This window comes from Acomys russatus, chromosome 5, assembly GCF_903995435.1.
Source record: "Acomys russatus chromosome 5, mAcoRus1.1, whole genome shotgun sequence".
NCBI classification, from domain to species: domain Eukaryota; kingdom Metazoa; phylum Chordata; class Mammalia; order Rodentia; family Muridae; genus Acomys; species Acomys russatus.
The window spans coordinates 8,465,902-8,492,233 of NC_067141.1; the positions used below are offsets into that span (position 1 = coordinate 8,465,902).

The window sequence follows — 26,332 nt, forward strand, 5'->3', positions numbered from 1 at the left end:
GAGGCTGTGGGAGTCACCAACTATTTAGGAACTGAAATGGCCCATCGTTACAAGGTCACACAGTTCAAGTATCACTCCGGTCCTCCAGTTTGTTCTCTGTTGTGATGGAGCACACTGTCACTACTCACCTCAGGGGAATGACATTTTGCTGTCTCACAAGTTAACGCAGATTCCGTGCCTCCAGATTGGTGGGGGGGAGGGGCGGGGAGCGGGGCGCAGGGCAGGTGTAGTTAAAAAATAAGAGGCACCTACATTCCCTTATCTCTTTAAGTCTACATAGAAGCCTCACCGACCTTTTGGTGAGCTGATGGAGCTGTGTTGAAGGGAATGCTTAATGATATTCTAGGCCTAACAACCAGTCAGCTCGCAACACAAATCCCATTTTCCCAGCCTCAGTTGCTGTGGCAGCGTCTCCTCTGGTCAGCCACCTAAACTCCATCCACAAATGACAAACTTGGCCACCTCCATAATGCTGGTCCCGTTGCCCGGCAGCCCTCCTCCTTTTCCCACGGGAAGGTACTTGGATGCTTCCAATACTCCAGTCCCCAATACTCCGTGCCCTCAAGAATATTTAACGAGCAGTAAAGATGAGGGATGCATAGGGCTCCGGGCCTCGATTTCGTCAGTGGAATGGGGTCCCTGAAGCATATGGGAGTTTGCGGGGCGGGAGGGCCTACCAGACTCTCTGAGGAGGGACAAGAGCTGCAGAAACCCAGCGCTCCTCGCTCTCTGCAACCGAGTTTGTGCGGGTGTCCTCGCCAGACAGGCAGCCCCCGCAAAGCGGGGCTGTATGCTGACTCATTTGGGGCTAAACCCTAGGATAACGTGGCTTCGGCGAGAGGAACAAGATAGAATGAATGAAGAAGGAAGGAATGAACAAATGAATGGACGGGAGGAGCGAGAGTAAGACAAAGGCCCGCAAAATGGCGTTCTTTAGGACCGCGGGAGGGGCGGACAGGACCTCGGGCTGGGAGGGGGGCGCGCAGACGCCAGGGACTCGGCTTGGAGGCCGTCGCCGCGAAGACAAAAGCCCGTAACATGGCGGACTCTAGGACCCCCCCGGGCCCGCGCGGAGCGAGACCGGCGGGCCGCGTCCGCCGAGCCTAGGCAGCCACAGCGCTGACCCGCGGGCACCGGGCGGGTTCTAGGACCTGCTGGGCCCGCAGCCCGCCCGAGGCCGCTCACCGCCCGCCCCGCCCGCGATGCTCGCGCCTGGTCAACTCGGTCCGCTCCGCATCGGAGGGGAAACTGAGGGCAGATCGAGCCGCCGTCGGTGCCCGCTGCCTGAGGCGCTCGCGACTTCCCGCGGACGCGTCCTACCTGGCTGGCTTCCCGCGGGCCCCACGGCTTCGGCGGCGGTGCCCAGCACCGGCAGAGCCCGGGACTCACGGAGAGGGGGGCCGGCGCTAGGACCCGGCGGGGGCGGGGGGCGGGGAAGGTAGGGGCGGAGCCTGCGGCCAGCCAGCGGAAGTGGAAGGGCGCCTTCCAAGCTCAGGAGGAAGGGAAAACTTACGGAAGCAGCCCCGAGCCTACTGTAGCGGAGAAGTATCTCGCGAAGGGTCCCTGGGTGCTGAGGGGCAATGGGACGCCAGGCCGGTTGACGGTGTACACCCGCCAAGTCGTCGGAAGTGTCTCCAAGAGCTAGGAGGTGGGAAGATGCGGAGAGGCACTCGGGCTTTGTAGCGCCTGAGCCCGTCTGCAGTCCACGTTTTCTCCCAACAGTGAGGAGTGAACTTAGTGAGGATCCCTCCACGCCTACCCTGGGAAGAGTCTTTTATGGAGCCTCGTGAAAAGTGTCGCCGAAGTGCTGCAGCCAGAGCTGCAAAATATTTTAACCGCTGCCGTGCTTGCCGAGTAAGCACCGGGGCGATTTTTAGCAGCCTTGGACGGAAGTGTGGCTTAAGCTCGGCGCCGACCTGCGTGGGCGGAGCCAGGGTTGCGCCCCTTCCCCGTTCCCCCCCCCCCCCCACAGCCGAGCGTGATAGCCAACAGTCCGGAGGTTGAGACAGGAGGATTGCTCCGAGCGTGAGGGTAGCCTGGGCTGCATAGTTAGACTTAGTTTCAAAACAACAACAAAAAGAAACAGAGTTGGGCCCACCCGGAACTAGCGCCGGAAGCGTGTCCGTGTAGAAAGTGCTCGGAGCAGGGACAGGAAGTGTTCCTAGGCGGAAGTTTCGAGGGGGAAGCTTTATCGCCTAGGACACTTCCTGGTTCCTAGTAACAATAGGAAGTGTCCGCGGAACTACGGTAGACTCCTGGCTGGAACCAGTTGTGCCCTGTTACCTCTACCTCCTCCTTTCTCCCCCTTCTTTCCCTCATCTGCCACACCCGGGGACCCTGGCTGAGTGTGCGTGTGCGTGAGCTCGAGAACCCTCGCACCAGCAACTACTTAGGGCTCGCGGCTGCAGTTAGGGTGAGGGTCCCAGTGCGCAGGCGCGCTCCCGTTCGCGACCTCCAACGGACGCGCCGGCGGCGGGAACCAGAAGGCACTCCTGGGGCGAGGTAGGGATCTAGAGAAGAAATTGGCAGAAAAGACGGAGTGGCTTAGGACAATCATGATGGTGGTTGACTAGGGAAAAGGGGCTCGAGTGCAGGAGTTCTGAGAAGTGAGGATTCTGGGAACAGGCTCAGCTGGTGAGGTTAGAAATAGTTGTGTTGGGGTCCCGAGAGACGTAGTCAGCCCCAGAGAAAGGCAAGATGGTGTGGCTGGTAGACACGAGCAGCTGCTGTTGGGGGAAGCGAGGGTTTGGGGTGAAGATTGCCTCTTGCAGTGAGTTTATATAAAAGTGGGGTAACAGCATCGTTGAATTTAGTGACATAAATAGATTTACAAGCCTGATGTAGTGGCTCATGACTCTAATCCCAGCCCTCGGGAAGCTAGGGTTATATACTGAGGTCCTGTCTCAAATGCCACTCCCCCCCCCCGCCAAAGGCTTCACTTAACAACAGTGCTTGGCACATGGTACTGCCCAGCGTGAGTTGCCATCATGACCGTAATTTAGAGAGGAAGTAGAAATAAAAATGAAAAAATGGTAGTGACAGTGAGGTAAAGGCAGGCAGGGGATAGAAAAGGCAGAGGATTAAAAAATTCCAACAAGAAATGGGATGGGATTAAATGTATTTAAAGGAAGTAAATAAAACAACTGCCTAATAACCAGGAGAACTGTGATACTGAAAAGGCAGAGCTTTCATCCCTGGAAGCGCCTCTAACTTGTATGAAGCTTAGGGGGTTGCTGAAGAGAGCAGTTGCCCTGTCAGTGCTTTCAGACCATTCTGTGTAGCTGAGGAGTGTAGAAAGGCTTGGAGTTCTCTTATTGCAAGACCTGGCCAGCTGTTGAGGCTCTCACCTGTAATCTCAGCTCTCAAGAGGCCGGGGTAGGAAAGTCCATGGGTTTGACTCTAGCTTGGGCCACATAGTTCCAGAGTAGCTTGAGCTACAGAGTGAACTGAGACCTTAACTCAAAAACAAAACAACAACAAAGCCAGAAGTACTTTGGGCTTGTTGTTAAAATCTCACAGGTTTTTGTTGGTTTGTTCCAGAATTATATCGAGCAGTTCCTTAGAGGAACAGTAAGATCAATTATATACTGTCTTTTTTTTAAAAAAAAAAGCATCAGGTCTGTCTAGAGTCTGGATTTCAGTTTCCTTATCTTTCTGGCTCTACAGCTGACGTGAGCCTAGGGGACCTTTTCCAGAAGTTTGTGCGTAGTGACTCTGTCAGTACCTCCAGGTCCCTTGGCGCGGATAGTTGGGGACCCCTCAGTGACTCTTAGTGACTATGGTACTCATGGACCAGAAGCAGAACTGACTCGGCCTTTCTTTTCACTGCTGCCCCTTTCTAGGCCTTGGCCCCTGTGCAGAGAAAGATGCTGCTGCCGCCACCTGTCTGCTCCTTCTGAACCTCCAGGTCCTTCTACCACATTGCCCCATGGAGGACATGCCACTCTCATTCGGTTGCTCTGACTGTCAGCGTCACTTTCCTAACCTCCCAGAACTGTCACGGCATCGAGAACTGCTCCATTCACCTGCTGACCAGAACAGTAAGGAAGCGGATGGGATCCCTCACCCCTCTGGCAGGCAGCAGCGTGAGCGTGCCTCCCGTCACCCAGGAAGCCAGGGCCACCTCCAGCGGAGCCACGAGACTGGTCTTTTCCCCTGTACCACCTGTGGCAGGGATTTTCCTAATCCCTTGGCCCTCCAGAGCCACATGAGGACACATGCTCCTGAGGGCCACCAAAGGCACAGGCCCTCACATGTCAAGGAAAGCACTCCGCACCGTCGGAGTGAGACAACGTGCTCTGCCTCCTGGGGTCAAAGGCTTGGTTCTGAGGAAGGCTGGGAAAGTCAGACAGAGCATGTACAAGAGACACGTGAACGCGAGTCTAGAGCTGATTCCAGGGCAGCTGCGGGTACTTGGGAAGATCCATCTCCCAAACGAAGAGAAGGCTTAGAGATCCAGCCAGATCCTAAGAGAGTTGCAGAGCACTGGGTACCCACCACCAGTTCTGATGGCGTGCCACCGCTCCCCACTCCAGCGAGCAACCTCCTTAGCAATTTGGAGCAGTATTTAGCTGAATCAGTAGTGAACTTCACAGGGGCCCAGGAGTCTACTGAGCCTCTTCCCGCTGAGGAGGAGCGAAAATACAAATGCGATCAATGTGGAAAGACCTATAAGCATGCTGGAAGCCTTACCAACCACCGGCAGAGCCACACTGTGGGTATCTACCCTTGCGCCATCTGTTTTAAGGAGTTCTCTAACCTCATGGCTCTGAAGAACCACTCACGACTCCATGCCCAGTATCGGCCTTACCACTGTCCCCACTGCCCCCGTGCCTTCCGGCTCCCTCGGGATCTGCTGGAACATCAGCAGTCCCATGAGGGGCTAAAGCAGGAACAGCCATGGGAAGAGAAAGAGACGCCTACCACAAATGGACACGCAGATGAGAGAAGCTGGGATCAGCTACGTAAAACAGAGATGCTAAACGGCTCTGGGGGGCTTGGCACTTCCGGGCAGCTGGAGGATGGTGGCCCAGAGGAGTATCGGCCTTTCTGTTGCAGGGACTGTGGCCGTACGTACCGGCACGCAGGTAGTCTCATCAACCATCGGAAGAGTCACCAAACAGGTATCTACCCCTGTTCCATTTGTTCCAAGCAGCTATTCAATGCAGCTGCCCTGAAAAACCACGTTCGTGCTCATCACAGACCCCGGCAGGGACCTGGGGAAGACGGTCAGTCATCAGTGTCCTCAGCTGCCCTTATGTTGGCTGAGACTACCTCAAAAGAGGAAGAGGGTCCCACGGCCAACCTGGACCATCGTCCCTATAAGTGCAATGAGTGTGGTCGGGCTTACCGCCACAGGGGGAGCCTGGTGAACCACCGCCACAGCCATCGGACAGGAGACTACCAGTGTTCGCTCTGTCCTCGAAAATACCCCAACCTTATGGCTCTGCGCAACCATGTGCGGGTGCATTGCAAGGCCACGCGTCGAGGTGCAGACCCTGGGACTGAAGGTTCGCCTAGCCCTGTCAAGAAGGAACAACCTAACCCAGCAGGAGCAGAAACAGCATTCCACACAGATCAGGGGCATGTGTACAAGAGTGAGGAAGAGGCCACCAGCATCCCCGCATCAGCAAATAGGACAGTGCCACACACATGTAGCCTTTGTGGGATGTTCTTTGAAGATCTCAAGAGTCTTGAACGTCATGACATGACCCACAGGGCAGGGGAAGGAGAAAAGAGCCAGATAGACGGCACAGTGTCACCACCAAGAGCATTTGCATGCCGAGACTGTGGGAAGAGCTACCGCCACTCAGGCAGCCTCATCAACCACAGGCAGACTCACCAGACAGGAGACTTCAGCTGTGGGACCTGTGCCAAGCATTTCCATACCATGGCTGCGATGAAGAGCCATTTACGGCGTCATAGTCGGCAGTGGAACAGGAGGCATCAGAAGCGAGACAGTGGTACTGGAGCAGAAGCCGCCAAGCTCCCCCCTGCGGGTGCCTGGACCCTGAAGTTGGAAAACAACGAGGCCCTGGATTCCTCCCAAGAGCCTTTGGGAGAAAGTTGCGGTGGGACTGAAGACGACCTGGAAAGCGATGGGGACTGTTTGCAAGCTGGACCTAAAGGCAAGGAATGTGGGCTTAAAAGGGCCAAAGCCTGTTTGCTGGGTGATACAGAGGGCTCAGGCACTGAGGAAGGACTAGAAAAGAAAGAGGCCTGTTTCCCTGACAACTTGAGCATCCCAGGTGATGAGGAAAGCAGTGAGGCTGGCTTCTGTGATAGCCTCTCTGGGGTGGACAGTGACCAGAAGCCAAGCGGTTGCCAGTCCGACTCCCCTTCCCACCCTGCTAACGCTGACACTGTCGGGAAAGCTGAGGCCACTCACACGTGTTCTGATTGTGGGGACGCCCTGCCCCATGCTGCCGGCCTGCTGAGCCATCGGGCCTGCCATCCTCTAGGCATCTATCAGTGCTCTCTCTGTCCAAAGGAGTTTGATTCTCTGCCTGCCCTGCGGAGTCACTTCCAGAAACACAGGCCAGGGGAGGCAGCCTCGGCTCAGCCCTTCCTCTGCTGCCTGTGCGGTATGATCTTTCCTGGGAGGACTGGCTACAGGCGTCACCTGCGCCAGGTTCACGGCACCTCGGGCATACCTGAGGGCTCTGAAGAAGAAGGAGAAGAGGAAGGCCCCTCGGGAGCAGCCTCTGGCCGCAGTCCTCCCCTGCAGCTCTCAGAAGCCGAGCTGCTGAACCAGCTGCAGCGGGAGGTGGAGGCTCTGGATGGAGCAGGCTATGGGCACATCTGTGGCTGCTGTGGTCAGACCTATGATGACCTAGGGAGCCTGGCACGTCACCACCAAAGTCAGAGTTCCAGCAATACGACAGAGAACGTTCCTAGCCACTTAGAAGGATCAGGTGACGCAATAGAAACGGTTGTAGATCGTGTCTTTGAGGGCACAGTGACCTCTGTCTCAGAAGAAGCTGAGGACGCCAAGTCTGATGACGGAGTAGGTGGCACAGACGCAGACAGCCTTTGCATGCAGGCTGGTGAAAGCTTTCTGGAATCCCACCCCCGCCCTTTCCAATGTAACCAGTGTGGCAAGACCTATCGCCATGGAGGCAGCCTGGTGAACCACCGCAAGATCCACCAGACAGGTGACTTCATCTGCCCTGTCTGTTCTCGCTGCTACCCCAACCTGGCCGCCTACCGGAATCATCTGCGGAACCACCCTCGCTGCAAAGGCTCGGAGCCCCAAGTGGGGCCTGTCTCAGAGGTAGGAGGCCACTGTGAACCCCAGAATGCAACAGAGGCAGAGCGGGAGCAGGCAGTCATAGGGCAGCTCCCGGAAGACCTGAAAGTGGAGCCCTTGGAGGAGCTGGCAAGGGTGAAGGAAGAAGTGTGGGAGGAGACCACTGTAAATGAGGAGGAAGTGGAGCAGAGGGTGGAGACGAAAGGCTGTCAGACGGAGGGCAGCTCCGAGCGGCCCTTTAGCTGTGAAGTGTGTGGTCGGACCTACAAGCATGCCGGCAGCCTCATCAATCACCGGCAGAGCCACCAGACTGGCCACTTTGGCTGCCAGGCCTGCTCCAAGGGCTTTTCAAACCTCATGTCACTTAAGAACCACCGGCGCATCCATGCAGACCCTCGACATTTCTGCTGCAGTGAATGTGGGAAGGCCTTTCGGCTTCGCAAGCAGCTGGCCAACCACCAGCGGGTCCATACTGAGCCACGGAGGGGTCGAGACAACCAGAAACTGAGTCGTGAGGACCAGCCTTTCAGGTGTGAGCAGTGCGGCCGGACCTACCGCCATGCTGGCAGCCTCCTGAACCACCAGTGCAACCATGAGACAGGCTGCTACAGCTGCCCCTTCTGTCCTGAGACCTATTCCAACCGCACAGCCCTGAAAGAGCATCAGAGGCTGCATTCTGACAGCCAGCGGCGGAAAGCAGGGTGGCCCCAGAGGGCCGCAGCTGTACGTTGTACGCATTGTGGCCGTGGCTTTCCTGGCCAGGCGTCTCTAGAGCGGCATCTGCGGGAGCATGAGGAGGCCGAGCCGGAGCTGGCTTGCGGCCCAGAAGGCCAACACGGTACAGAAGGCAGTAAGGGGAACCTTGATGATGGCTGGGGACTGGGGGGCAGCTCAGATGGTGTTCAGTCAGGACTGCAGCTGGACCGTGAAGCCAAGAGGCCCAGGAAACACGGCCAGAGGCCCAGTGGGCCAGCAGATCCACAAGTCACAGAATCTTTCTCTTGGGAGGTGGGAGAGGTAGGTGGGTGTCAGAGAGAGAGGGGACAAATGAGTCACAATGGTGCCTGGGTTCCTCAGGGTCAGTTAACCAAGCCAGAAGGCAAGCTGAAAGACGCTGTCTCCAGGAGTCCTTGTCACCTTTCTGAGAGCCAGTCCAACGGTCCTACCGTGTGTTACAGCTGGGATGGTGGAGACAGCAGCTCTCAGCTCCAACCAGAGAGCCACTCCTATTGCAGCCAGTGTGGCAAGACCTACAGCCAACCTGATGGGCTCTCGAACCCCAGCATTAACAGAAAAGGCTGTCACAGTTGCTCGCTCTGTTCCAAAGAGTTCTTGACTCCTGTGACCACTGAGATCCACAGCCACACTGGCACCCAGACCTTTGCTTGTAGTCACTGTAGCAAAGTTTTTGAGTCCCACAGTGAACTGGCCATACACGTGCAGACTCACGTTACAGAGCAGAGCCAGCTGCCAAGTCAGACAGAGGAGACGGGAGAGCCGCGAGCTGGGATGGTAGAGGTGGGTCTCCCTGGTCCAGGGAAAGCTCAGGAGGCCCCATCAGAACCTTCTAGAGACCCAGAAGAGAATGGAGAGCCAGCTAATGGAGAACAAGGAGTAAATTTCACAGCAGCTAAAGACAAGGAACGTCCCTTTTGCTGTGCCCAGTGTGGGCGTTCCTACCGCCATGCTGGTAGCCTGCTGAATCACCAGAAGGCCCACACCACTGGACTCTACCCTTGTTCCCTGTGTCCCAAACTTCTGCCCAACCTGCTGTCTCTCAAGAACCACAGCAGGACCCACACGGACCCCAAGCGCTACAGCTGCAACATCTGCGGCAAGGCTTTCCGAACCGCTGCCCGCCTGCAGGGCCATGGGCGGGTCCATGCGGCCCAGGAGGGACCATTCACCTGTTCTCGTTGTCCTCGCCACTTCCGCCACCGAATCAGCTTGCTGCGACACCGGCAACAACACCAGGAGGAGTGTACAGTGTCTAGCTCAGGTATGTGGGATGAGTGGGTTGGGCAGAGGACTGAGGACCCAGAAAGAAAGAGGTGGGCACACAGTGGAGAGTGAAGCCGTGACCCAGAGTAGGTGAGGGAAGCAAGCAGAAAAGAGTCACGTGGGGTCCAAGTGGCAGGAGTTCCTGACGCGGACTAACAATCTAGTTTGAAATGGTCAGCTGCCTTTAAGGCACGGAAGTGTGGCTCCTGCCTCAGTCAGGGAGATGGACACTATGGTAGGTGAGGCGTGGACTGGCCTTATTCCTCCCCAGTGGGCAGAGGTATTTGTTAGAAGTCGCCAACTGAGCTTTCTGCCGGTGTCGCAGGAAGCTGGATTCGGTGGCGGAAGTGGCGAGGACAACGAGAACAGGTGAATGGTCCCTCCTGGGCCGCATGGACCCGCCCATGGCCCTGCAGGCGGGCAGCGGTTCGGAAAGCCTTGCCGCAGGTGTTGCAGCTGTAGCGCTTGGGGTCCGTGTGGGTCCTGCTGTGGTTCTTGAGAGACAGAAGGTTGGGACACAGAACAAGGGTCCAGTGGTGTGGGCCTTCTGGTGATTCAGCAGGGCTTCTGAGAGTCCTGACTGAGCCAGTAATGATTTCCAGAGGAAAAAGATGAAACCATGGGTGTTGTTTTGCTTTTTGGTTTTGTTTTGCTTGAGACAGGGTTTCTCTGTGTAGCCTTGGCCGTCCTGGACTCGCTTTGTAGACCAGGCTGGCCTGGAACTCACAGAGATCTGCCTGCCTCTGCCTCCCAAGTGCTGGAATTAAAGGCAGGCGCCACCACACCTGGCTTGAAACCATTGGCTTCATATAGGTTCTGCTCTTCCCTTGAGTGGGCGAGAAGCCATGGAATGAGAAAGGGGGATGGTGGAGAAGAGCAGATTCCTGGGTTGTCATACGACGGTTAGATGGGTGGGTTGGGTTTGTTTTTTTTGTTTGTTTGTTTGTTTTGTTGTGTTTTTTTTTAAGATTTTATATATATATATACACATACATACACACATACATACATACATACACACACACACACACACACACACACACACACGTACATACATACATACATAACATACATGGTTCTGGATGCATGTGTACCTGTATGACAGAAGAGGGCATCAGATCTCACTATAGATGGTTGTGAGCCACCATGTGGTTGCTGGGAATTGAACTCAGGACCTCTGGAAGAGCAGCCAGTGCTCTTAACCACTGAGCCATCTTTCCAGCCCCTTGTTTTGGTTTTTTGAGACAGGGTTTCTCTGTGTAGCCTTGGCTGTCCTGGACTCACTTTGTAGACCAGGCTGGCCTTGATCTGACATCGATCTGCCTAGCCTGCCTAAGGCAAAGATGGGTGGGTTTACCTGCCCAGTTGGTGACTTCTCACTGGCTGCCCCGTGACTGCTGACTTGGCCAGTTTGCTGGGTCATCGGCCAACACTCAGTCCTTCATCCTCCTTTCCCTATGGTTGGTCTCTGCCTTTTTTTCTTGGCAGTAGGGCCTCTGGTCCCTTGTGGGAGTGCTGTGCTGTTTCTGTGTGTTTGCTCTTCTAGTTAACTTTTTCCTTCTCCTTTTGCCACAGATCTTGTAGGAGCCAACCAAACTGTCCTCTGCCAGCACCTGCCCCCAACACGCCCCTTTAACTGAAGGACTGACTCACAGATAATTGTTTCTTTGAAGCCAGGCTCAGTTGAGCAGCAGCAGTCATTAGTCCCTCTCTCTCATCCTCTATCACAGGGAATCTCAGGGTAAACTGGGCTCCACCCAGCCCACTGCCAGGTAAGGCTGTGGAGGCATGGGGCAGTCTGTGCACTCAGCAAGCCTTAAGCTCACATTCCAATCTAGAGAGGAAAATCCATTCCGTCCACAGCCACCAAGGGTGGGTGTCCCTGAAATGGTATGCCCCTACCAGAGCTTGTCTGGGGAGGACACAGTAGTGGTGATGGTTTCTGAGAACTGAAGAAGTAGCTGTCAGGACAAGAGGTTTCCTGTGACTTCAAGTGCAGTGAGTGAGGAGCCTATTAGCCAAGGCTGCAAGACTAATTAGGAGGCCTACAATTTGCAGACTTGGTCTGTTTGGTGAGGTAGAGATGCTGGGCACGGTACCTGGGCCTCATGCATGGCAGTCAAACACTCAACCACTTATCCCAGCCTCTTGCACTTCTCTGTGTTCTCGGGGCTGGAGATGTTGTAGGCCTCCCTCAGTGACCTCTCCTTCTCTCCCTAGGAGCTTCCGTGGCACCGGCAACAAGCAGAGGGGACTCATGTACAGCGTCCCTCCTGGACCCCTCACCCCAGTGGCCTGCAGACCTCAACTTCTCCCTCTGAACTGCGTCTCCAGAGGACTGCTCGCTGAAGCTGCGGTGCAGGCGAGAGAGGCTCGCTCTCCACGTTTCGCTCAGGAGTTGCTTGGGCATCCCCTCCTCTGCTTCCCGTGAAGACCACCGGGTCTGGTTTCTTTGTCAGGAAAGGCATGAGGTAGTCTTCATGTCTGTGCCGTGAAGGATTTCCTCCACAAGCCTTTGTCACCGCGTTCTTCCAGGGCCAGCCTCTGCCAAAGCGCTGGGGTGGCCAGATTCTAACCCAGGGAGAGGCAGATGAGAGAGTGCCACAGGTGGATAGCTGCCTGTGGAAGGGGGGCCTTTTACTATAGTTTGTAACTTATTTTCTAAAATCTATTTTGTAACAATTTATTTAAGTTCTAAAAAAGGAAAATTGCTCCCCACCCCCCCAAAAAACAACTTTTTTTTTTCACAACAGCTGCTGGTGTGGTTGTATCTGCAGGATTGGCTAGGGAATACTGGAGACATCTCTGTTGGAAAGCAGCAGAGCTTGGGGGTGGGGTCGTGGCCACACATGGAAAGCGTCTCTGGGCAGGTTTCTTCCTAGCCAGACGGCTGTGGGACCTGCCTCAGGCCTGGGAACTACAAGCCAGGGAGGGGAAGGTCAGGAGCGTAGAACTGGGTGTTGATGTGGGAGTTGCCTGGCTTTTCTGGCGTCCTGTGAGTAAACTAGAGAGTCACCAGTCAACAGCTGGCCAGCTGGCCTGTCAAGGAGAGGAAGGGGATTAGTTTGGCCCCATCCCTAGAGCTTTATTACTCCCCTTGAAGAAGCAGGCTCCACCTTGGCCCCCTGTGGTGTACAGAAGACCTAAACACCCAAAAAGCTGAGACCCTCTGCTGCCTAAAGTCCATGTGGGTCTGTCTGTCGCTGTACTCTACCCCAGGCAGCTAGGGCTGAGTCAGAACAGTGTCCCCCTAGGTGAGAGCCAGGGCTACAGAAGAGTGAGCAGTGACACACATACTCGAGTTGACCTGGCAGCTTCCAGTCTCAGCCTCCGGCTCTGGCTCCTCAGCAAAGTAGACCTGCCAGTCTAGATTGCTGACCCAGTCCTCGTAGGCAGAGAGCGCTGCAAAAACTGCAGGCCTTTCGGGGCCCTGGCAGCTGTCTCCAAAGCTGTGCAGTCCAGCCAGGAACCATGTGCCCCTGACCTCGTGTACAAGTGGTGCTCCAGATAGGCCCTGTTAGGGAGCAGGTTACATTTGATAACTTCCTGCAGCAGGTACAAGGGGCTTGGGGGCTGGAAACGGAGATGTTGGGGGGCCAGCTGGCAGAAAGTCTGTCCATGAACTGCAGGGTGACAGAATGCCAAGGGTCTGCTGTGTAAGGATTGGGAATTGGGGACTCACCTCACAGTGAGGCGGCTCACCCACAGCGGTGGTGCAAACCATCCCTGGCAGAATGGAAATAGCCGTGCTCCCAGGAGCTGCATGTTGTCTGCCACAGGCCACTGGCCCCAGGACTGTCACAGGTACTGTCTGGGGGTAGCTGATGCCTACGAAGCAAGGGAAGAGACCAGATGCCTCAGTTGCCTCTCAGTTCAGTGGACAGCTGAGGGGCTCCCTGTTCCTGTGTACCTGCTCTTGGGGTCAGCCCAAGAACCCAGCCACGTTCACCGTCGGGCAGGTGGTGGTCAGCATAGGGCAAGCAAAGGGGCCTCAGGCCAGGGCCCAGTGTCACAGGCTGAGTCAGCAGCAAGAGGGCCACATCATAGCCACCCTCCGGATGGGTATAGGCCCCATGCAGGGTGAGTTGCTTCAGCCCCCATTCCTCTGGGCCAGCCCCGAGTCCCACAGTCCATTCCTCTAGAGTTTGGCGCCTGTTGAGAGGCAAAGTTGACAGCACTGAGTGACAGAACTGGGGCAAAGGGGCACAAAAAGAGGGCATAAGGCTCACCCGATAAAGCAGTGAGCAGCAGTCAGCACCACCTCCTCTGATACCAGGGCGCCACCACAAGCCAGCTTCCCGCGGTGCTTCAGTCTGGCATCCCAGGGCCATGTAGCGAGGGCTCCTGCCTGCGGCCCTCCACTCCTCAAGGAGCCGCATGCTGAAACAGGTGAGTGACATTACGCAGTTGAGTGCTGAATGCTTCTGTACGCTGGAGGTCTCCCCCTTTCTAAGGTGACTCTCAGCCACTTCACCAAAGGTAACCACACTAACATAGGTTAACCAGGTAGCCTGCTTGGGATGCAGAGCCTATGCACATGCCTGTAATCCTGATGGCTGACGGTAGTCCATGCCAGCCTTACCTGGAAGGGCTCTGCCCAACTCCCCCACCCATCTGCGCCTCTCCAAGCCTGTGCCAGCCCTGAAATTCCTAGCTTACTAGTGCTGTTCTGAATTTCAGAACTCAGCTTCCTTTCCAGGAATAAGTTTGCATGCAATTTGCATTGCAGTCATCGTCCTGTCTCACCTCCCTCAGATTTCTGTCCCGGAAACTTGAAGCTTTTCCCCCCCTGAAACGAGCCAGATTTCAGACATTCATACCCGAACCTGTTCGTGGCTCAGGCTCTGGGAGGGGCCTCTCCACACCTGGTCTCTGGCCATGTCTAGCTGAGGCTGAGCTGAAGTTTGCTTCCTTGTTACTTCCACCCACTGCCCGCTAAGCCTTTGTGCGCCTTGGGTGTTCCATGCATCCTACTCCTGGTACCCATGCTCACACCTACCAACACAGCTGTTCTCATCACTGCTCTCCACAGTTCCTGGGTCCTGCACCAAGAACGCAGCCCCCTGCGCGTGGGCCTGCAGCCACGAACTGTGAGCAGCCGTGTCGGTCAGCAGCACAGGAGTGTCCTCTTGGGCACATTTTGATGTGAAGCTAACGATCCCAGCCTGGACCCAGTGTCCATCAGGCTCACGGCACATCACAGGTCCCCCAGAATCTCCCTGGAGCCAGGCAAAGGAGTCAAAAGCAGAGCCACCTGGGCCCCAACACTGGCCACATGCCATAATGACCTTTCTCTGAGGGTTGCACCCTCAGCCCAAGACCAGGCCCTCCCTTTTCCCCTGGACTCATCAGACCTGGCAGGGTCCCTGTACCCCAGGCTGTGCACCCCCACAGAGCATCCCACGTCTTGCTGGATTGGCCAGCAGCCGCTGGTGCAACCGATTGTAGAGACAGTTACAGGTGGGGCGGCTGATGAGTTGAAGGCGCAGGTTCCGTAGGGTCCTGGAAACTGACAAACGAGATAAGGTTGAGTCTAGCCCGGGGGCGCGGGGGTGGGGGTGGGGGACAGCACAGGTGGGTACTGATCCTGTTTGAGCCTGGGCAAGCAGAATTCCTCTAGAGAGGCACTGTCTAGGATCCCATCCAGGACAGTACTCACCATTGCTGGTGTTCTGGTCCCAGCCAGTGGCCCAACAAGAAGCTCCGAATGGGAAGTGATGAGTGGGCTGGGGCAAGCAGAGGGTTGCGTGAGCTGCGGGACGGGTCAGCTGGAGCAGGGCCAGGTCTGAGCCCTGGGTATAGTGGTTATAGGCCTTGGGCAACTGCACGGCAGCGACTCCCACCTCTTCGGCCCCCAGGCTCAGCCCCTCCTGCTTGAGAGAACCCAGGAGCACGGACCAGGAGCTCAGTTCTGTTGTGGCCACCCTGAAAGGAGAAGGGCAAGGCCCAGACAGCTGAGCGCCAACGAAGACATTGTGGAGAACAGCACAGGCGGGGAGGATGTACAGGGAGAGAGCACATGGCTTTCAGCACAGTTGCCCCGTCTCAGTGTCCATTTATGCCTTTGTAAAGCATGCGCCATGAAAGATTGCTAAGGTTAAGCTGTTAACGTGCCTGCTACATGGCACATTTTCCATAAAGGATACTTTATTATTCTAGAGGCAAAAAAACAAAACAAAACAAAAAAAAAAACCCCAAGAATCTTGTGAGGTACAGGGGCAAATTCACCCTCAAACTGAAAGACTGGACCAAAGCATGACTCACTCACTTTTCAAAGCAGTGAGCGGCTGTGAGGACCCAGGTCTCTGCCACCAAAGAGCCACTGCAGATATGTACTCCCTGTCGTCTCACACTGGCCTGCCAGGGCCATTCGCCAGGTAACGTGTTGCCTTCCTGAGGCTCCGGGGGGCCAGGGCCACGCTGCCCACAGGCTGTAGAGAAGGATGAGTCATGCTAACAGCAGACAGTGCCCTGACCTCAGGACCACACAATACCAGCTCCCCTCAACTCATCCATGAGCACAGCCCAGGTGTCGCGTCGCCAACACTTACCACGCTGAGCTGCTTGAAGACCTAGGAAGAAAAACGACACAAGATGTGGGGGTGCCTTACTGTCCGCCCAGGCTTTGCTGAGGGGATGAGTTGAAGGACAGGCCCTGCATCCTTATCTATGACTGGCTGCCTCACCAGCCCCTCCCAGAATGAAAATATTTATGGGGCTGAAGAGCAGCTTTTATTGGAGCTCATTCAGGGTACACAGCCATTAATTCCCTCAGCTGTGCTCAGCACTCCTGGGCCCAGGGAGCAAGGCCTGAGGTTTACCTTGGGAGCAGGCCAACCCCCCTCCAGGCTTCTGAACCCCTAACTCCTGCCCCCACCACTGAGTCAGGGAGGTGGCCTGTGTATGTGAAGGACATTAGCTTAATTGTCCCTTCAGCTGTGGAAGCCTACGAGGGTAGATTAGAGGTCTGTGTCATGTCCAAAGTGGGGGAGGCTCCAAGTGAGTCTCACTCGAGCCCTGTCCTAACCAATCAAAGTCTACCTTTCTTTCCAGAGGGTCCCTGTCCTGCCTACAACCCATCACAAGCTCACACAAGTAGGTCTACTGAATATCTGAGGCCGAGCTGGCTGGCATGGACATTCCTGGAGGGCATTCTGGAAGTGGAGGATCAGACGGGGGTGGGGGGAGGGTTGGCAAGACTCGCACCCAGGTGAGATTACTACATGCCGACACTGATCTCTGATGCTTCCTTTCCTGACCCTGGTACTAGACTGTGGTCTCAAGTGTATGACTTAGCTTCTCTATACTTCAGTTTTCTCACCAAGATAGGAACCATGACAGTGCTTACCTCACAGAACCTCTGTAAAGACTAAATCTATTAACACAGGTTCTTCCAAAGTGCTGTGACTTGGCCCAGGAAAATCACAGCCATTTGACAGCAGGTCTGTTACCTCCCCTCACCACCTTACCCCCAGCACACACACACACACACACACACACACACACACACACACACACACACACACACACACCCTCAGGATCCCTTACATACCAAATTGCAGGCTACTGAGGCAGAGGGAGGCTTATGAGTCCCCACAATGCCACTCCCCCTCCCTCAGACAGAGTGACTTACCCTCTATCAGGACCATAGCTCCCACAATAAGCAGATCTGGTGCCCAGCTCTGTCTCATGCTGCCAGGCCACTTAGTGCTCTGGTTCTCAGAGAAGCCACCTGGGTCTCCCTGGCTCCACCCCTATCCCGCCCCCAGCAGCTAAGAGTCACATGTTACTTTTCCTGGGCTGGAAGAGAGCCAACAGCTCTTAGCATGGGGACTGTGGTTGTGTGACTCCTACCCTTCTCTGGGCTTCTGTTACCAGCCAGACTCCCCCCAGTTCAAATCTCAGCTTCCCCGTTTTCTGTGCTGGTGACTTTGAACAGTGTGAAGTTGTTTGTGCCTTGCCTGAAAAACTCAAGTGCTTATGGGGTGTAGGGGCATTGCTGGAGGGATGGATCAACAGTTAACAGCTCCACCTGGTTTGATTCTTAGCACCCATTGGGCAGTTCACACTGTGGTCTGTAACTCTAGTTCCAGGAGATCGGACATCCTCTTCTGTCCTCCCAAGGCGCCAGGGACCAGGGACATGCATGCAGGCAAAACACTCATACACATAAAATAATAGTAAAAATTTTACATTGGTCCCATCAAGTGGACTGGAAGGAATATTGATTTTTTATTGTTTTTTTCCTTTTTAAATTAATTTTTATTTTATGTGCACTGGTGTTGAGCCTGCATTTATGTCTGTGTGAGGGTATCGGCTCTTAGACTTTTTTTCTTTTTAAATAATTATTTTTATTTTATGAACATATATGAGGGTGTCAGATCTTAGATTTTTTTTTTTCTTTTTTTTGAGACAGGGTTTCTCTGTGTAACAGCTCTGGCTGTCCTGGAACTTGCTCTGTAGTCCAGGATGGGCTTGAACTCACGAAGATCCGCCTGCTTCTGCCTTCCAAGGGCTGGGATTAAAGGAGTGCGACACTACTGCCTGGCTTAGATTTTTTTAAATTAATTTTTAATTTATGTACACATATGTCTGTGTGAGGGTGTTGGATCCGCTGGAACAGGAGTTACAGTTGTGAGCTACCATGTGGGTGCTGCCAATTGAACCAGGGTCCTCTGGAAGAGCAGTCAGTGCTCTCCAGCTCCTTTTATTGTTTTTTCAATTAATTTTAAAAAAGATTTATTTATTTATTATTATGTATACAATGCTCTGCCTGCATGTACACCTGCAGGCCCGAATAGGGCACCAGATCTCATTATAGATGGTTGTGAGCCACCATGTGGTTGCTGGGAATTGAACTCAGGAGCTCGGGATGAGCAGTCAGTGCTCTTAACCTCTGAGCCATCTCTCCAGCCCCTTTTCAATTAATTTATTCCAGAGAGAGGGCAACCTGTGAGAGTTTTCTCCTCTACTGTGTGGGTCCTAGGGTTTGAATGCAGTGCTGGGATTACAGGTGTGTGGCACCACCACACTTAGCTGAGAAAGGATTCGTGCAAGCCAAAGTCTACACACACCTCATAGGCATTCAATATGTACACACACACATACACACACACACACACACACACACACACACACACACTGAATGCTCAGGGGCCTGGAGAGATGGATCACTGGTTTCTTCACTGGCTGCTCTCTCCAGAGGACTCGGGTTCAATTTCCAAATCCACACAGAAGCTGACAACCAGCTGTAACTCCAGTTCCAGAGGATCCAACGCTCTTCTGCAGGCACCAGGCACATATGTGGTGCACAGACATGCATGCAGGTGAATGCATTCATACACATAAGGCATACACCTGTCATCCCAGTACCTGGAGGCTGAGACAGAACTTTTAAATTTAAGGTGAGGTTGAGCCTACCTAACAAGTTCTAGGCCCACCTGGACTGTACAAGCAAGGCCCTGTCTGGAGAACAAATCAACCAATTGCAAAGTGTTTAGACAAGCCTGACTTCTAGGCCAGTTACCTCCTGCATGAAAATGTCCTCTGTGGAGCAGTGGCAGTCTCCTTAGAGTCCATTTCTCAGCTTGCCTGCTTCCCTGAGTTTGCTTCAGAGGTGACACATGCGGGGCTGTGTGTTGAAAGGGGTGGGTCTCGTCTCAGCCTCTCTCTGGGTCTGCTATCTTGACGGCAAAGCATTGCCCTCCTTTCTTGCAAATGCTGGGGTGGGTGGAGGTCAGATCGCCAAGGGGCACATGCTCTTTTGCCTTCCAACTCCTGCTAACTTAGGCTAGCTCCACCATTCGGGAACCCCGACCACATACAGAGGCAAATGTGAGTAGCTCAAGAGCAGCCATGCACCAATAGCCCAGGTGGATATAGATCATGACTAGGGGCCATAGTCCAGTGGGAGAACACTTGGCCTTGCACGTGCAAAGCCCAACAGTGTGAGCTGTGGGACATGTACTAATCGGAGAGTTACCCCCCCCCCCCCCGAACCCTTTCCCAGCACTAATAAACATGTAGTCTCAGGGCACACCAGCTTCTCTGTACCTAACAACAGTTGTATCTATCTCATACAATTCTACGAGGATTAAATTAATTAACACGTGTTCTTAGTACACATTAAGGAAAACAGAAATAGGATCTTAGCCTGGCCCTGCAAAGGTGTGAAGACTGGCTTGGGATAGCAGGAGTTGCAGGGGTTCAAGTTGGACTATAGGAAGAAGTTCCAAGCAAGCTTGCCCTCCAGGTGGGTGGCAGGCCCTCCTACAACAGCAGGCACAAGCTTGTTTCCCGGATGTGGGGGCTGATGTGCCACGTTTTGCTGACTATGCATGCTGGAGATGATGCAGCCACCCCTCCAGGGCTGGCCCTCCATTCTCTCTGACTCATCCTGGTTCCAGAGAAGGCAGTAACAGGGAAAGACCAACACCCCGAAGGGTCTCTGGCAGACATATGCTTCAGACTTGACCAACATAGGAAAATTTATTATTCAAAAATCCTTCTCTTTAGCTCATAGTAGAAAGCAGCCCTTGGGGACAGAACTTAGAGGCACATTCGGTCATTATCCTGTGTGTGGTTATGAAGGGGGATCTGAAAGAAGAGGGCAGGGCCTTCTAGGGACCCCTCAGACAACACTCTTGGACAAGGCTCACATGCCAAGACAGACGAAGCAGATTAAGCTGGCCTGGCATGAGGTGGGACCTCAGTGCTTTTTGGCCTTGTGTTCTGGCTCCTTCTGGAAGCTTATCAGCATCAGGCCCACGTTGATGGCATAGGTGGTAATGCAGACGATGCAGAAGTCATTGAGCACGAAGAACAGGATCCAGGCCAGATAGATGGAGCCAGCAATGGACACCAGGGAGCTCAGGACCAGCAGGACAGAGGCCCAACGTCCCCTCAAGCAACCTGCAAAATAAGAGAGGGTCAGTAGTGGTACATCCAGAACTCTGTCATGCCTCCCCGGCGACAGACAGCAGGTAAAAAGTACTCGAGGACCGGATCCGATGGACCTTATCTGTTCAATAATCCCAAACAATAAATATTCCCGCTAAACTCTAGATGAGATGAAACAGAAGTCACATTGGGAGTCCTCTCAAAAAGAATGTTGAAGTTGGATGTGTCAGCATATTGTCTATGACCCTAGAACTTGGGAGACGGAGGCAGAAGTCTCTGGGGTTCAAGGTCAACCTCGAATGTTTAAAAAAAGAAAATTAAAAATCAGCTAGGCATGGTGGCATACGGTCCTAGCACTCAGGAGGCAGAAGCAGGAGGGTCTCTGCGAGTTCCAGGCCAGCCTGGTCTACATAATGAGTCCCAGGACAGTCAGGGCTACACAGAGGAAACCTTGCCTTGGAAAAAATAGAAAGTAAAAATAAAAAAATAGTAAAATTTTTTAAAAAAAGGAGGAATGAAGGAGAAAAGTCAAAACTAAAACACACACACACACACCAAAACAAACAAACAAACAAACAAAGCAACAAAAAGAAAAATAATTGTTGAGTCTTCACCATAAAATTGAGAGTGTAGGAAATCTTTGAGGGCCCTTCAGCCTCTGGCTTCCTAAACCAACTAAGACAGTCCTGCTAAGTGTTGTCCTTTCTTGTCCTCTTGGAAGGAAGCTGGTCAGTGATTAGTAGCTGTCAACTGTCTGGGTCACCGAGACACGGGGTGGGGCTGATCTGGATTCGGGAAGACAGGTCACGAAGCAAACCACTCACCTAACAACAACTGTACGGCGTAGAACAAGCAACCAAATATGCTGTTGGATTGGTTGAGGACGCTGTCGGCCCCCAGCACGCGCTCCACCAGCCCAAAGCCCCGGCCCCACCTGGTGGGAGTGAAAGAATCCAGATAAGTTCGGCCAGTGGCTCTTGGGCTCTATCCTACAAAAGTGATTAGCAAGACTCTGCTCCACCCACCAAGGATCCAAAGGTCAGTGACCTCCCGGCATGTCCTGACTCTATCCTGACCTGACATCGCAGACCATCAGTTATTTTTCAGGAGCTGGTGAGATGGCTTAGCAAATAAAAGCGTCTACTGACAAGCCTGTCAACCAGCTAGAATCCCCGTGACCCAAAAAGTAGGAGAGAGCCAACTCCCAAAAGTTGTTCTCCGACTTCCACATGCATGCAGTGGCAAGCACATGCCACCTCACAAACAGATAAGTAAATGTAAAAATAAAATTAAAAAGTTTTTTTTTTCAGCTTGATCGTGCTTTACGGTGACCCCCAAGTGGGTAATCGGAAGCACATTCTATTTGCTTTGGACCCATAAAGCCACATACAGTTCCCTCGCCACCCACTAACATCCGGTCCTCCAACACAAGCAGTGAGCCACTTTGTCCCTGGGCACAGCCAATGCTCCATCACCCCCTCCCGCTTTGTGACATCCCCAGTCATCCTCAGTCTATGGACTTATACTGCCCTGCCGCATCCAGTTTCGCAGCCACAGTTTTTCATTGGCATCCTCAGGAAGCGTTCAAACACCAGACTCGCTGAGAGTGGTCCAGCCCCTGTGCACGTCCGATTACCCACCAAAACTCCTGGGGCAGTCCGCTCTCAAAGTGTCCGTCCTAGGGACACTGAGATCCTAGACTCCGAAATCATCCGGCAACCTGGCCGTCAGGTACACCCGACCTTCAAGGGCCCCACAAAAGCTTTCCATTTCTGCACGCACCGGGAGGAGAAGACTCGCGAACAGCTGATGGCCGTGCCCACGTCACAGAGCGCGCGGTAATCCTGGTCGCGGGCGCGCGCCGCCTTCACGTGCAGCGCGTACAGCGAGAGCGCAAAGCCAGCGAGGCAGAGTGCAAGCCGCACGCGTCCGGGTCTCCTCCAGGTGGTGCCCATGTCTACACCACAGCCGGGGCCACGGAGATAGAACCAGCCACGGGGCAGGGCGGGCCTAGCGGGGCCACGCCCCTGACCGGAAGGTGGGCTTGCCCTGGCTTGGCATTCTCCGATCCAATTGGTTATTCTTAGGCAGGACAATGCTGGGCTGGTTAACTGCATTAAGGGACGTGGGTAAACATTGATGCCGCAGCGGCCAGGCATGATGGGACTCGTAGTCCGAGAGGCTCCAAGACATCAAGGGAAATGGAATCGCTAGAGTTGTAAAGCTACTATTAACCTGGTGGTGCTAAGCTTGGTGCGTTTTTTTTTTTTTATGCCTAGTCCTGTTCTATGCATTTTACATAACTAGAACCTACAGATTAACGGGCTAATGGAATCCAGCGAAAACCAGGATGGAATTCTGGAAGCATTTCCTCCCCTTCCCCCTAGAGTCCGCCTCCCCCCCCCCAAAAAAAAAAAACAAAAAAAAACAAACGATTTCAGGATGCCATTGGACTGTAACCTGTGCTTCCAGGTCGCCGCCAGCCATCCTTGTGCCTCTCCAGCGCCCCTTGTGGGCGGAGCGCACCCTCCCTATCACAATAAATTCCGTTACTTGGCCACTCTGCTTACAGTTTCCTAGACCTCGGTACTGTTGTGGCACCCTCTTGACAAAATCTGAGCAGGGATCAACCCAACAATCCCTCGTATATTATCTCCCCTTTACAAATACGCCATCTACTGAGGACCTATCTGTTCTAAATTGTCCACCTCTCCACCCTTCCTTCCCGTTTGCGTGGAGTTCCTTCATTGTCTCCTTCTCCCTACTGTCCTTAATCTTATCCGGATCTTCACAGCCAAGTTTTGGGAAGATTTTTACCTTCCTAGTCTTCATTACTTTTTTCTTGCTACTCCCGTAATAAACTAGCTGCCCCTGAACACCCCCCTTGACACCTAGCTCGTATGTGTACCTGTCGGCCAGAAGAGGGCACCAGATCTTATTACAGATGGTTGTGAGAACAGACTGTCCTCTTAACCTCTGAGCCATCTCTCCAGCCCCACCTCCCTTCTTTAAGATCTCTCTCTCTCTCTCCCTCTCTCTCTTCCTCCTCTCTTCCTCCTCCCTTTAAGATAGGTCTGTGTGTGGCTCTGGCTGTCCTTCAGGTCTTTACATAGATCACCCGGGCCTCTACTTGCAGAGTGCTGGGGTTAAAGGTGTGCATCACTATGCCAGCTAAGACATTTTCTTTCTTTCTCAAGATCCCATTCCCAGTTATGACATACAAGGAATAAAGCAAAAATAATAAATAAATAAATAAATACAGGATAAGCTAAGCATAATGGAAATCTTATTTAGGGTTTCTATTGCTCTGAACAATGACACTATGGCCATGGCAATTCTTCTTTTTATTTTTATTTTTTGGTTTTTCAAGGCAGGATTTCTCTGTGTAGCCTTGGCTGTCCTGGACTCATTTTGTAGACCAGGCTGGCCTCGAACTCACAGAGATCTACCTGCCTCTGCCTCCCCAGTGCTGGGATTAAAGGTGTGTGCCACCACGCCTGGCCAATTCTTTTTATTTTTAAGATTTGTTTATTTATTATTTATACAGTATTCAGCCTGCATGTACACCTGCAGGCCAGAAAAGGGCACCAGATCACATTATAGATAGTTATGAGCCACTATGTGGTTGCTGGGAATTGAACTCAGGACCTTTGGAAGAACGACTTTCCAGCACGATCACTAGATGTCCAGAGCAGCTGTTGAGGCTTTGCTTGACAAAGTTCCAAAGATCTCCTGCTGATCACCACTGCCCCCAAATACTATATGTGGTCCAAATCTGCTATTTCTCCAAAAACTCTTTTTTTCTCTTTATTTCTCAGCCCTTAGGAAATTCAAACTGGGAAAACTTTTTCCAACAGAGAAAGAGAGCATCTGGCCAAAGGCTTGAGACAGTGATAGAGTTTTTTGCTCTGACTGTGAGCACACAAGCAGAAACTGCATGAAAGACTTTTAAGACCTGGACATAAAAGTACGTGGCTAGATACTGTTAGTGTGGAATTTTCTCTTTTTTTCCTTCTTTCTTTCTTTTTTTTTTTTTTTTACTTTAATTGAATGTCTATGATTTACATGTCATGCACCAAAATCCCTCTCCTCCCCCAAGTAAAATAAAACAGACAAACAAAAAAATCTTGTCACAGAAGCTGTAGTGTATCACATGGTATAGCCTTTTGTCCACATATGTTTACTTTTCAATGTTCTTTGTTATGAGTCATGGGTCTGGCGGTTGGATATCCCGTTGTTGCTGTGTGTCAAGGAGATTCTTAATCTTTGAATCTGCAGGTCCATCCCCTTCATGTGTTGCAGCAGGTCATACATGGGGTAGATGTTGGGGTGAGAGTCACTCAGAGCCCTGGATCAGGGCCTGCTAGCTTATCCTCAGGGTAGGGCCCGCTTTCCCACTCCCATGTCATCATGGTGGGGCCAGCTTTCCTGCTCCCGTGTCCTCAGGGCAGGGTCTGCTCTCCTGATCCCATGTCATCAGAGCAGGGCCAGCTCACCCACTCCTGTGTCCTCAGAGCAGGGCCAGCTCATCTGCTCCCATGTCATCAGGCAGGGCCAGCTCATCTGCTCCCATGTCATCAGGCAGGGCCAGCTCATCTGCTCCCATGTCTTCAGGGCAGGGCCCGCTCTCCCTCTCCCATGTGATCATGGCAGGGCTGGCTCACCTGCTCCCATGTTCTCAGGGCAGGGCCTGCTCTCTCCCTCCCATGTCATTGTGGCAGGGCCAGCTGTTATCATGGCAGGGCCAGCTTTCCTGTTCCTGTAGAATTTTCTTTAGAATCTTCTTTGAGAGCAATAGAAGGTGGGCTTGGAACATCATGCTTTACAGATATTTTACAATAGAAGACCCCTTGGCAGTTAGCCTAGACTTGGATAGCACACATGTTGGTTTGAGACTGGAAGTAAGTCAAGTTTTTTCTCTGTTAAGGACATTTAGTTTCAAGCTATGTTGCTATGATAATCATGTAAATACAATGGCTTTAGCCTGTGGAAATTTATGATTAAACTTTTCCAAGTATTGCTTAAGAAATAATAATCAGCCGGGCATGGTGGCACACGCCTTTAATCCCAGCACTCGGGAGGCAGAGGCAGGTGGATCGCTGTGAGTTCAAGGCCAGCCTGGCCTACAAAGCGAGTCCAGGACAGTCAAGGCTACACAGAGAAACCTTGTCTCGAAAAACCAAAAATAAATAAATAAATAATAAAAAATAATAATCAGGTATGCTGACCATTGCTTGGAAATTGATTGATTTTTGCTATATGCTTTATCGTAGGTTATACAGAAATGTTGGTGTTTCTTTGTTAGATTGTTTTCTTGCACTGTTGATTTTAAAAGGCTCTATTGATTGTAAAAAAAAAAAAATGAAAAGATCATGATGTAATCTGTAATGAAAAAAATTTAACTTCATTTCAGTAAAATACTGTGGTTGTCCCATGGAGTTAGTTTGTTAGTTTGTTAGTTAGTTAGTTAGTTAGTTAGTTGAACAGACAGCAAGTGAGACAGAGATAGAGACAGATAGAAAAGTTCTCCTAGCCGGGTGGTGGTGGCGGTACACACCTTTAATCCCAGCATGTGGAATGCAGAGGCAGGTGGATCTCTGTGAGTTCGAGGCCAGCTTGGTCTACAATGCTAGTCTAGGACAGCCAGGGTGACACCGAGAAACTCTGTCTGGAAAAAAAAAAAAAGAAAGAAAGAAAAGTTTTCCAGGGCTTTAAGAGTTTCAGCTTGTACCGCACATGCCTGAGTCTCTGAGTATTACTTTTTCCTCTGTTCCTCAACAACTGGTTTTTTTAGCTAGTTGTTCAACCAACAGTTGGTTTCCCTTAACCAGCCGTTCACCACCTGTTCAATTCTCCCTACCTCAGATCCACCTCTCTTCTCTCCTCTTTACTGTTCCAGGAGCTGGTCTTGGGGGGCAGCACCCAATCATGGTAAGTCTTTTTTTTTTTTTTTTTGGTTTTTCGAGACAGGGTTTCTCTGTGTAGCCTTGGCTGTCCTAGACTCACTTTGTAGACCAGGCTGGCCTCGAACTCACAGCGATCCACCTGCCTCTGCCTCCCAAGTGCTGGGATTAAAGGCCTGCACCACCACACCTGGCCCATGGCAAATCTTATAAAGGAAAACATTTAATTAGAGCTAGCTTCCAGTTTCAGGGGTTTAACCCATTAGACAGACATGGTGCT

General features: G+C 52.7%; 3 protein-coding genes across 5 annotated transcripts; 1 reads left to right on the forward strand and 2 right to left on the reverse strand.

Annotated features, from left to right (window-relative positions):
- Positions 1–1,444: 1,444 nt before the first annotated feature.
- On the forward strand, positions 1,445–12,117 carry Znf646 (zinc finger protein 646). 2 transcript variants are annotated; one of them, XM_051145365.1, is made up of 3 exons: positions 1,445–1,648; positions 3,843–9,248; positions 11,471–12,117. In XM_051145365.1, exons 2-3 carry the CDS (start codon positions 3,929–3,931, stop codon positions 11,569–11,571), a joined length of 5,421 nt encoding a protein of 1,806 aa, XP_051001322.1. In that variant the 5' UTR covers positions 1,445–1,648; positions 3,843–3,928; the 3' UTR covers positions 11,572–12,117. The 2 variants fall into 2 exon arrangements, with proteins under 2 accessions (XP_051001322.1, XP_051001321.1); XM_051145364.1 differs by lacking the exon at positions 1,445–1,648 and adding an exon at positions 2,072–2,502.
- A 31-nt stretch (positions 12,118–12,148) lies between these two features.
- Positions 12,149–16,991, reverse strand: Prss53 (serine protease 53). Its single transcript, XM_051145367.1, has 11 exons — positions 16,884–16,991; positions 15,802–15,822; positions 15,519–15,681; positions 14,910–15,175; positions 14,605–14,759; positions 14,250–14,469; positions 13,480–13,630; positions 13,161–13,402; positions 12,933–13,078; positions 12,548–12,764; positions 12,149–12,289 (listed from the first exon to the last, which is right to left on the reverse strand). Exons 1-11 carry the CDS (start codon positions 16,939–16,941, stop codon positions 12,270–12,272), a joined length of 1,659 nt encoding a protein of 552 aa, XP_051001324.1. The 5' UTR covers positions 16,942–16,991; the 3' UTR covers positions 12,149–12,269.
- A 2,728-nt stretch (positions 16,992–19,719) lies between these two features.
- Vkorc1 (vitamin K epoxide reductase complex subunit 1) lies at positions 19,720–22,156 on the reverse strand. 2 transcript variants are annotated; one of them, XM_051145368.1, is made up of 3 exons: positions 21,932–22,149; positions 20,974–21,083; positions 19,720–20,161 (listed from the first exon to the last, which is right to left on the reverse strand). In XM_051145368.1, exons 1-3 carry the CDS (start codon positions 22,102–22,104, stop codon positions 19,959–19,961), a joined length of 486 nt encoding a protein of 161 aa, XP_051001325.1. In that variant the 5' UTR covers positions 22,105–22,149; the 3' UTR covers positions 19,720–19,958. The 2 variants fall into 2 exon arrangements, with proteins under 2 accessions (XP_051001325.1, XP_051001326.1); XM_051145369.1 differs by lacking the exon at positions 20,974–21,083 and having other exon boundaries at positions 21,932–22,156.
- Between the last annotated feature and the right edge of the window lie 4,176 nt (positions 22,157–26,332).

Excerpts from the sequence above, each read along its gene's own strand:
- Znf646 (XM_051145365.1), top strand. The coding sequence starts at position 3,929 with ATGGAGGACATGCCACTCTCATTCGGTTGCTCTGACTGTCAGCGTCAC. Across the intron at positions 9,249-11,470 it reads GTGTACAGTGTCTAGCTCAG|GAGCTTCCGTGGCACCGGCA; the intron begins GTATGTGGGATG and ends TTCTCTCCCTAG.
- Prss53 (XM_051145367.1), bottom strand. The coding sequence starts at position 16,941 with ATGAGACAGAGCTGGGCACCAGATCTGCTTATTGTGGGAGCTATGGTC. Across the intron at positions 14,470-14,604 it reads GGGTACAGGGACCCTGCCAG|GGAGATTCTGGGGGACCTGT; the intron begins GTCTGATGAGTC and ends GCCTGGCTCCAG. Across the intron at positions 12,290-12,547 it reads AAGCTGCCAGGTCAACTCGA|GCCAGCTGGCCAGCTGTTGA; the intron begins GTATGTGTGTCA and ends TCTCCTTGACAG.
- Vkorc1 (XM_051145368.1), bottom strand. The coding sequence starts at position 22,104 with ATGGGCACCACCTGGAGGAGACCCGGACGCGTGCGGCTTGCACTCTGC. Across the intron at positions 21,084-21,931 it reads TCGCGAGTCTTCTCCTCCCG|GTGGGGCCGGGGCTTTGGGC; the intron begins GTGCGTGCAGAA and ends CACTCCCACCAG. Across the intron at positions 20,162-20,973 it reads CGCCGTACAGTTGTTGTTAG|GTTGCTTGAGGGGACGTTGG; the intron begins GTGAGTGGTTTG and ends CTTATTTTGCAG.